Here is a 9,815-nt window from a genome sequence, read left to right on the forward strand (position 1 = left end):
TGTGAAAAAGGAGTTTGAGAGCAGTGGAGAAGGCCAAGGGAGGTGTTTTGAAGGCAGCAAAAGCCCCTGAAATTCTTGGGTCCTGCCATCCTGAGACTGGGGTGCGAAGGAAGGGGCTGCCACATTCCCCATCGCCCTGTCTTACCACGTGTCTTCCTAACATCACTGTTTCTTTCTTTAATTCCTTTTATCTTTTACTAGAAAGGCCCTGGGAAGGGCTGTGTGCCATGTCCAGCTGTTCTTGTGACAACCCCCAGCCCCTTTCATCATTTCATCCCGTGCCCTGACTCCCTCCCCATCCTCTTTTCTCCCCCCGCCCAACAATGGTCTCTCCCGATGCTCAGTGGCGCGGGGTTTGGGGGGGGCGGAGGCGGGGCTGGAGGGGGGGGGCAGGTCTGCATTGCCGCTTCCCTGGTACCCGGAGCAGTAGCCGCTGCCGCCTCCGCCCGCGGCCGGGACCCCCGTCCTCGCCCGGGACTCCTTACAGGGGGATCCCAGCCCAGGTGAGACCCCATTCGTAGTCTCTCACCTCTACCCCGCCCCTGGCAGAAGCATCTTTGCCTTGCCTTGCAGCCATTTTATACTCCGATGCTTTGCTTATGGGGAGGGTGACTGTCCCCTCTCTAGGGGTGAGGGGGGTTGGTGGTGGGTTGGGGATGGACATTTATTTCAGTTGTGCTCTTCAGGACACACACACACACACACACACACACACACGTATGTATAATACTGGTGAATGGGGAGGAGGGGTGTTTTTCTCTACCTTAACCAAGTCCCCAGTATCCTCTTCAGAGATTAACGTGGTGGGGGGGGTTGTGAGGTGGGATGGGGTTCCCTCAGACTCCTGTCTCCTCCTCACCTTGACGTCCCCCCACCACCAGGATGAATGATAAATGACCTTGGCTGGGGCTGAAGAATGGATGCTGCCCCAGTGTGCGCGCCTGGACTTGGGTGGGTGGGGGGGGGGCCGGGGAAGAAGGGCAGGTGAAGGATGGAGGGAAGGGGAGTGAAGAATGGAAATACTGGGGAGACAGATCGAGAGCAGCCAAGGTGTTGGAGGCATGGGTGGCGGGGGCTGGCAGCAGTTGCTCCAGGGTGGGGGGAAGGGGTGTTGAATGAAGGTGGGCACTTGTATAGCAGCAGGACCAAGGGTGGGGGAGGGGCTCAGAGCAGCAATTTAGTCACTTCTGGGGGCTTTTCCCTTATTCCGGAGCGAGGCGAGATGGAGTGTGGGGGGTCGTTGCAAATGCTGATGGGGCGGTCTCTGCCTGTGCGTGCGGAGGTCTCTCCCTGCGTCCCCTCCCTGCCTCTTCGTATTCCTCAGCGTGCATTCTCGGGTGACACCTTCATTTTTATCCCTCGGAACTGTGGGTGCTCCCATCTTCCTAACCCTGGGTAGGATGTGGGGAGGGGAGGCACAGCCTTGGTGGTCCTGGGTGGGGGCTGAGGTTCAGTGACCCGGCTGTCATGGGGAAGGTGTGCTCCCACACTTCCCACATTCTACCCCCGCCCCCACTGATGTTTTGATAAGTGACAGCTTCTTAATGACCCTGTCACCCGTGAGCTAGGAGGGCCTGGGGATCTGGGTGGGTCCCCAAAGTCAGGGGCTTTGGGAGGAGGGTGGGGGGTTCTGGCCCCTCCTCTGATCCAGGGCTGGATAAGCTGTTCTGAAAGGAAGCATTTGCTCTGGAGTTCCCTGTCTCCACCCTCTGCAGAAAATCTCCTGGGCACATTTTTTCCTGTCAGGTGAAGTCAGCTTGCCTTAAAGGACCTTGTAACCCTGAACCCTGTCTCCTTTAACCTCCACCGCTCCAAGTCTTGCCTCTCCCACAGGCTTAGCCACCCTGTGCTGTTTTGGGGCTAAAAATAGCACCACTTCCTCACCGGGTCAAAGAATTTGTCTTCTTTCTCTGTCTCCTGACCTCCTGGGCTTGCTGGCCCTGGGGGAGCTGGCTGTTGAGCCCTCACATCCCGCTGTGGCTGCGGAAACCTTCTCCGCCCTACGCGCCCCTCTCGGGGAAACAGCGTCGGCAAACAGGCTCTGGCTCCTGGTGGGTCCTGCCTCCTTCAGGGATGGAGGGGAGATTCTGGTTAGGAAAGAGGGGAAAGTTAGCAAATTGCCATGCACTGAGAGGGTCCCGCAGTGCCAGCTCTTTCATGGGGGTTGGTTGGGCTCTGAACCATGAAGAAAAGGTGACATAGGGGTCACTGCTTCTGGTCACCGTGGTCCACTGCTTACATCTGTCCTGAGGGGGTAAGGCCCTGCTTGCCAGGGCTGCTCTCTGAGCCACACAGCATCACTTACCCTCTTCTACCAGGGTGTGTGTGTGTGTGTGTGTGTGTGTGTGTGTGCTCACGCATGTGTGTGACATTTAATGAAGGCCCTGGATGGGTGGGAGCACTGGAGGCAGGATATTTTTAGGGGGATGATTTCTGATCAGAATCTAGGCCTGCTTCCTCTGCTCCTGTGAAGGAAGCAGGCTATCCTATGCCTTCCTCTGGAGAATGTCTTTTTTGGGGGGATACCCAAACACCCTTTATTCTACATCTGTCTCCTACGCAATGCGGTGTTTGTGGACTCCTTCCTTGACTCCTGGAGGAGGAGCAGAAAGGATTAAGGGGGATTAGGAAGGGAGGCTGTGGAGGGATGAATGCAACTGTGGGCCTTAGACCCTCACATTGGAAATGTGTGCATTGCACCAGTCATTTCCATTCTCACCCCATCAGTGGAAGGGCGCCCATCTATGTCATTCTGAGGCAAGGTGGCAGTGGACTGCCATCACCTCTTTCTTAGCTTTCCATCTTTCTTCCACTTTACTTGGGCTCCAGGTCCCCCTTTTCTGGGTCTTTCCTTGTTTTTCTGGAGGTAACAAATGTGAGTCCAGCTGCTGGAATTAGTTGACACATAGACAGAGGGGTCTTAGGACTCTGTTTTGCAAGGATGCTGGACAACGGCATCTAAGTATGACCCCCTATGGTCCCTTGCTGCTTCCTGCTACTTTCCTGTTTTCAACATAACGGGAAGGAAGGAAACTAACACAGAGTATCTACTGTGAGACTCTGTGAGATTACATTCTCACATCAACTCCAAGAAACAGTCTCCCAATTTAATTATCTCCAATTAAAATATATGGACACTGAGGCTTGGGGAGGTTACCTACCCTGACCGAGATCAGTTAGTAAGTGGCAGAGTTGGAATTTCAACTTAGGTCACCTCTAACGGTCATGTGCTTTGCCCTGAACCAGCATTCTCCTTGCCAGTATCCCTTTCTGCTCCTCATTCTAAAGAGCATCCAAGACGGCTTTCGTTTGGGGACCTCATGAGGTAGTATAGGGCATTTCACTATATTACTGTCACCACAAAAGTAATCACTAATATTTATTCATCATTTTTATGTGCCAGGCAACTGTGGTGAGGAACATAGATACATTATATCATTCAATCCTTACTTACCTCTTTTTTTTTTTGAGACGGAGTTTCACTCATGTTACCCAGGCTGGAGTGTAATGGCGCAATCTCGGCTCACCGCAACCTCCGCCTCCTGGGTTCAGGCAATTCTCCTGCCTCAGCCTCCTGAGTAGCTGGGATTACAGGCACGCACCACCATGCCCAGCTAATTTTTTTTTGTATTTTTAGTAGAGACGGGGTTTCACCATGTTGACCAGGATGGTCTCGATCTCTTGACCTCGTGATCCACCCGCCTTGGCCTCCCAAAGTGCTGGGATTACAGGCTTGAGCCACTGCGCCCGGCCTACTTACCTCTTTTAAAACAAGGAGAGAGGCCGGGTGCAGTGGCTCACGCCTGTAATCCAAGCACTTTGGAGGCCAAGGCGGGCGGATCACCTGAGGTTGGGAGTTCAAGACCAGCCTGACCAACATGGTGAAACCCCATCTTTAAAAAAAAAAAAAAACAAGGAGAAACTGAGGCTTGGTCCCTTAGCTGCTATCTGCCAAAACAGGAAGTCATACCCACATTTGTGACTCAGGAAGCTGAGCTTTTACCCATTAGCTTATGTTGAGAGAAATCCCTCCTTGTTGAGGCCTGTAATCATGGAATCTGAGGGAAGGACAGTGGAAGCCCCACCTTCAGATGCCAGCAGCGGACTGACGACCACAGGTTGGAGGGCTTGTCATCTTACACATTCTCCTCAACTCCACCCCCAGTAAGAAGCCCAGGCAAGACTAAAGAAGGGAATTCTGGTTTCTCATATTTCCTGTTTAGTTCTTTGCAGGTTGGTGATGAAAAGGGCTGGGGTGGACTCAGGGGTTAGGAGGAGGGAGGGCACAGGGTAGGTGACTGTGACTCTGGAGCGAATTCGAGAGGCCAGGCCTCCAAGGTCAAAGTAAGGGGACTTCTATGTGAGTGACCCAGTTGGCCCGGATAGCCATGCCGTTTCAGTGTGTGGATGGGAGCCTAAAGCAAGAAGACCGTCTCTGAACCACATGGTCCAGACGGGGCTCTGGGCTGAGAGGCTTTATATTGGCCTTCTTCACCATCTTAGGACTCACAACTTCCTTTTTCTCTCTGTTATTTTTTTCTAGGTCTCCAGAGGCTTGTGGAAGAGAGCAGGCAATCCTTTCTGAGCTATACCGGCTTAGCCCCCCAACCTGGCTCCCCTTCCCCTTCCCCTTCCCCAGCTCCCCATCACCCTTCCCCATCCACGCAACTGAACTGGGTATAGGTATCAAAGCTCCTCTCCCTCCTTTTCTCTCCTAGGCACTCATTGGCTAGGACCTGTTTGCTCTTCTTTTTGTGCCTAAAGATACTGGAACACACTTCATCTAAGTAACTGGGGGGAGGGGTCTTTTTGACTCTACCAGTCGGTGAGCAAAAAGCTGAAAAAGAAGCAGGAAGCGGAGGAGACCCGGTGAAGTGCCCCCGAGCCCCATCATGGAAGAGGGCTTCCGAGACCGAGCAGCTTTCATCCGTGGGGCCAAAGACATTGCTAAGGAAGTCAAGAAGCACGCGGCCAAGAAGGTGGTGAAGGGCCTGGACAGAGTCCAGGACGAATATTCCCGAAGATCCTACTCCCGCTTTGAGGAGGAGGATGATGACGACGACTTCCCTGCCCCCACTGATGGCTATTACCGGGGCGAAGGAACCCAGGACGAGGAGGAAGGTGGCGCGTCCAGTGATGCTACTGAGGGCCATGACGAGGATGATGAGATCTACGAAGGGGAATATCAGGGCATCCCCCGGGCAGAGTCTGGCGGCAAAGGCGAGCGGATGGCAGATGGGGCGCCCCTGGCTGGAGTAAGGGGGGGCTTGAGCGATGGGGAGGGTCCCCCTGGGGGCCGGGGGGAGGCACAACGACGGAAAGAACGAGAAGAACTGGCCCAGCAGTATGAAGCTATCCTACGGGAGTGTGGCCACGGCCGCTTCCAGTGGACACTGTATTTTGTGCTTGGTCTGGCGCTGATGGCTGACGGTGTGGAGGTCTTCGTGGTGGGCTTTGTGCTGCCCAGCGCTGAGAAAGACATGTGCCTGTCCGACTCCAACAAAGGCATGCTAGGTGAGACATGGGGGGCGCCAGTCCTATCCCCTCAAACTCTGGAAACCTCCTTGCTCCTGAAAATTGCTTTTATCCTTACCACTGGGTTCCTGGGGACCCTGCACCCAAGATGTTCCCAGGGGGATCAAGGTTCCTCTGCAGAGTCTCCCCTCACACACTCCCTCTTCTTGGCCTTGAATGTGAAAGAGGGGCTTGTGGGAGGGCAGCTGGCGCTTGGGTTGGTGGTGGGCGGTGGTCTGCTTCATTCTGCAGGAGGTGGCTGTGGTGGGATGGTCCCTAACGTTCAATGTTTCTTCATAGCTTTTCGTATCCGTTCCCTTTCCCTGATTGGGAAAGAAGAAGCCAGTATCCAAACTCCCTGGTATAAGTGGGGAGAGTCAGTTTGGGGTGGTCGGGGGAGGGGGAGGTCCTGGTTCTTCTATGGCAGAAAAGCTGGTTAGACTTTCTCTCGCTCAGATGGGAGTTTCCAGGGACAGGAGGTGGTCTTTGACGGCCCTCCCTGATAGGGACCCTGAGGAGGGAACGCATAGACTCACAGAGAAAGAACCTAGGCCTTATTCTGCCCGCAAATTGCCGTGGGGTCTTGGACAGGTCTCTTCTGGGGCTTGGTCTGGGCATGGGAAAATGCAAAGTTTGCAGTAGATGATTTTAAAGATTAACTCCAGCTCTGGTTTTAGGAAGGAAGTAAAAAACAAGAGAGTTTTTGGACCAGAGATGTTGAGACTGGAAGGAGTAAAGGATGGATTTTGTGTGGGGGATTTCCTGGGAAGATGAAAGGAACTGGAGCCCCTTTTCCAAGGAACAAATGAGAGCTCTCCTGCTGCTTCGAGGGCATAAAAGCAGGGACCCTGGGGTGGTCTGGGATCCTGGGCAGACCCATTCCTCCTTCAAAGTGAGCCAGGGGTAAGGGTGTCACTGTGTGTGTGTGTGCGTGTGTGTGTGCGCGTGTCAGAGTGAGACAGAGTGAGAAATGAGAGAGAGGAGAGAGTGGAGGGTTGCAGGTTCTCCCATATCTTCATTCTTGCCTTTGAGCCCCTGGCCTGCAGAGATGACCTTGTATCTTTGCTCACATGATTCATTTTCTCTCACTTGCTCTAATCTCTGGGTAGACTTAGCTTCTAGAAGTTCTTCAGATCCTTCAGCTCCTGCAGTGCTCGTCTCCTGGGAGAAGGGAGTGTGTCTGCTCACGCCCCTCCGCCTCTGTTCTCCTCCTCCTTCCAGGCCTCATCGTCTACCTGGGCATGATGGTGGGAGCCTTCCTCTGGGGAGGTCTGGCTGACCGGCTGGGTCGGAGGCAGTGTCTGCTCATCTCACTCTCCGTCAACAGTGTCTTCGCCTTCTTCTCATCTTTTGTTCAGGGTTATGGTACTTTCCTCTTCTGCCGCCTCCTTTCTGGGGTTGGGTGAGTGTCTACTTCCTAAGCCCCTTGAGGGCAGGACTGTGCCTTGGTCACTGTTGTATGTTTAGGGCACACCGAATGCACCTTCAATCTGTGTGAGTTGATGGATGAATGAATTCCTTCCTCCCCCAAACATCTTCAGGCCAGCTTCTCCCTGCCCAGGACGTGTCTGCTGCTGTCCAGAATGCTGTTCCACGTCAGCCCACTCCTGAGTCCCCCACCCCACCTCTAGCTCCATTTTTGAGCCTGCCTCCACGGAGAGGCCTAGTGGGCCTCAGCCCCGCCCCTGGGCTCCTGTGGACCTAGACTTACCCCCTACCGGAGTCTACACATTTCCTGCTTTCCACAACAAACCTTGCTGACACCCACACCTGCCAGAACCCCGACGCCTTGCCCGCACTGCCCCGTCACTATTGCAAGCATGGCAGGCACGCTTTCTCTACCTCAACTCCAAGCTCCTTTCTGGCCACTCCCACAACCTCTGCCTTTAGAGTCCTTTTGCTTGCCTTTTTTCTCTGGAGATATCTCCCTTTTTCTGCAATTATCTTCCCTCCCTTCCAACTCCGTGAGTCATTTTCAAGGCTTAAGATTTGCTCCTACCCTTTCCCTGAGACCCGCTTGCCTGCTTCCCATGGTCCCAAGGATGGGTCTTGGTGGCTGGCCCAGCAGGGAGCTTGTAGGGCTTTCTGTGTGAGATGGAGTCTCTTCAAAGCCTGGAAGACGAAAGGGCCTCGAACCCAGAGCAGTGGGGCAGGGATCAGGACTCTGGTCATTTGCTGATGCTGATTCTTGAAATGCACCCAGGATTGGAGGGTCCATCCCCATCGTCTTCTCCTATTTCTCCGAGTTTCTGGCCCAGGAGAAACGAGGGGAGCATTTGAGCTGGCTCTGCATGTTTTGGATGATTGGTGGCGTGTACGCAGCTGCTATGGCCTGGGCCATCATCCCCCACTACGGTGAGCAGCCCCCTGGAATCCAGCCCAGGTTATCTCCCTCCTCCCTCCCCCAGCCTCTGGCCTCTCTGCTGACGCTGTCACTCTCTCTCCACCAGGGTGGAGTTTTCAGATGGGTTCTGCCTACCAGTTCCACAGCTGGAGGGTCTTCGTTCTCGTCTGCGCATTTCCTTCTGTGTTTGCCATTGGGGCTCTGACCACACAGCCTGAAAGCCCCCGTTTCTTCCTGGAGGTGATGGGGCTGAGCTGTGTGGGGTGGGGTTGGGTGTGGGCTGTGGAGTGGAGGGCAGCAAGGGCTCCTGTGTTCAGACACCCACTGGGGCTTGATTTGATCCTGTTCGGCTGCCTGCCTTCCTCACAGCGTCCACTCTCCAGGGGACTTCATCTTGCTTCCTTTGCCTTGGAATGTATCTCTGGAAGGGTTCTGTGGGTGGAGAAACCAGGGGACCTGCTCACCCATGGGTGACTTAAGATTTTGCAGGGATGGGCCTTGGCCCTGTCCTGCATTTATAGCTCAAGAATGTCCTGCGTTCCCGCCCCTTACACCTTCGCCTCCTGACCCCAGCAGGATTAGGTCTTTGACTGCATGTTTGCCCATCATTTCCCTTACCTTTGGCTTTCACTTTCCTCTGTACCCTGGAATTCCCAGGACCTGTGCCTGCTGTTGTTCTCTGGACAACACTCCCCATGCCCAGCCCCCAGCTCTTGCCCAAGTCTGATTGTCTTGCTGTACCTCAGCTTGGCGCTCTTGCAGAGTGGGCAATGCATGCCCGTCACTCAGGGCTTGGTGGTGGTGGAGGGCCATGAGCCATTGTCCTGCGACTCCAGAAGCCAGATGGGAGGGAGGGGTCTGTAACTCTGGGTCAGGTAGGGGCTGACTTGGATGTGGGGATTGTGTCTTTGGCTCTAGAATGGAAAGCATGATGAGGCCTGGATGGTGCTGAAGCAGGTCCATGATACCAACATGCGAGCCAAGGGGCATCCTGAGCGGGTGTTCTCAGTAAGCCATGCCCTCCCCACTCACAGCTCCGAGCCCTGCAGCCCCCGTCCCTACCTGGCCCCTCTCAGAATATCCCCCACCTCAGACCACACTCTGAGGAGATTTTCAGGGTATCATATCCACCCCATGCCTCCCATTTTGCTAATGCAGGGGAAACTGAGGCACCTGGCAGAGGTTGGGAAGCACAGAGTGTGTGACTGCCCACCCCTTCTCTTGACTCCAGGTAACCCACATTAAGACAATTCATCAGGAGGATGAATTGATTGAGATCCAGTCGGACACAGGGACCTGGTACCAGCGCTGGGGGGTCCGAGCCTTGAGCCTAGGGGGACAGGTAATGGTGGATGGGGTGGTGGGGAGAAGGGAGTGGGAGAGCTGGAGAAGGCAGGGCTGAAGTCTGTGTGTGGGTGATGGGTGAGCTGAAGGGAGGTGGGCGGCCAGAGAAGTGGGGATCTGTGGGTGCTGGAAGTTAGTAGAGCCAAGGTCTGACTTTGCCTGTCCCTGTAGGTTTGGGGGAATTTCCTCTCCTGTTTTGGTCCTGAATATCGGCGAATCACTCTGATGATGATGGGTGTGTGGTTCACCATGTCATTCAGGTGAGGAGACGGGTGGCTGGGTGGTGTGTGGTGGTTGTGGTGGTGTGTGGTGATTGTGGTGGTGTGGGTGGCTGGGTGGTGTGCGGTTGTTGTGGTGGTGTGCGGTGGCTGGGTGGTGTGCGGTGGCTGGGTGGTGTGCGGTGGTTGTGGTGGTGGGGGTGGTTGTGGTGCTGTGCGGTGGCTGGGTGGTGTGGGTGGCTGGGTGGTGTGCGGGGGTTGTGGTGGTGTGGGTGGCTGGGTGGTGTGCGGTGACTGGGTGGTGTGGGTGGCTGGGTGGTGTGGGTGGCTGGGTGGTGTGCAGTGGCTGGGTGGTGTGCGGTGGCTGGGTGGTGTGCGGTGGTTGGGGTGGTGTG

General features: G+C 55.0%; 1 protein-coding gene across 2 annotated transcripts in view; it reads left to right on the forward strand.

Moving 5' to 3' along the window:
- Window positions 1-274: 274 nt before the first annotated feature.
- SV2A (synaptic vesicle glycoprotein 2A) overlaps window positions 275-9,815 on the forward strand; it is a 15,687-nt gene continuing 6,146 nt past the window's right edge. Inside the window, exons 1-8 of one of the 2 annotated variants that reach the window (XM_032267393.1) lie at window positions 275-503; window positions 4,544-5,514; window positions 6,736-6,916; window positions 7,718-7,869; window positions 7,965-8,098; window positions 8,777-8,866; window positions 9,090-9,200; window positions 9,374-9,462. In XM_032267393.1, the coding sequence (XP_032123284.1) occupies window positions 4,893-5,514; window positions 6,736-6,916; window positions 7,718-7,869; window positions 7,965-8,098; window positions 8,777-8,866; window positions 9,090-9,200; window positions 9,374-9,462 (1,379 nt within the window). In that variant the 5' untranslated portion in view covers window positions 275-503; window positions 4,544-4,892. The remainder of the gene's footprint in view (window positions 504-4,543; window positions 5,515-6,735; window positions 6,917-7,717; window positions 7,870-7,964; window positions 8,099-8,776; window positions 8,867-9,089; window positions 9,201-9,373; window positions 9,463-9,815) is intronic. The other variant, XM_032267394.1, reaches the window with a different exon arrangement.

This window comes from Sapajus apella, unplaced genomic scaffold (assembly GCF_009761245.1).
Source record: "Sapajus apella isolate SASKATOON/1434 unplaced genomic scaffold, GSC_monkey_1.0 scaffold169, whole genome shotgun sequence".
Lineage (NCBI taxonomy): Eukaryota > Metazoa > Chordata > Mammalia > Primates > Cebidae > Sapajus > Sapajus apella.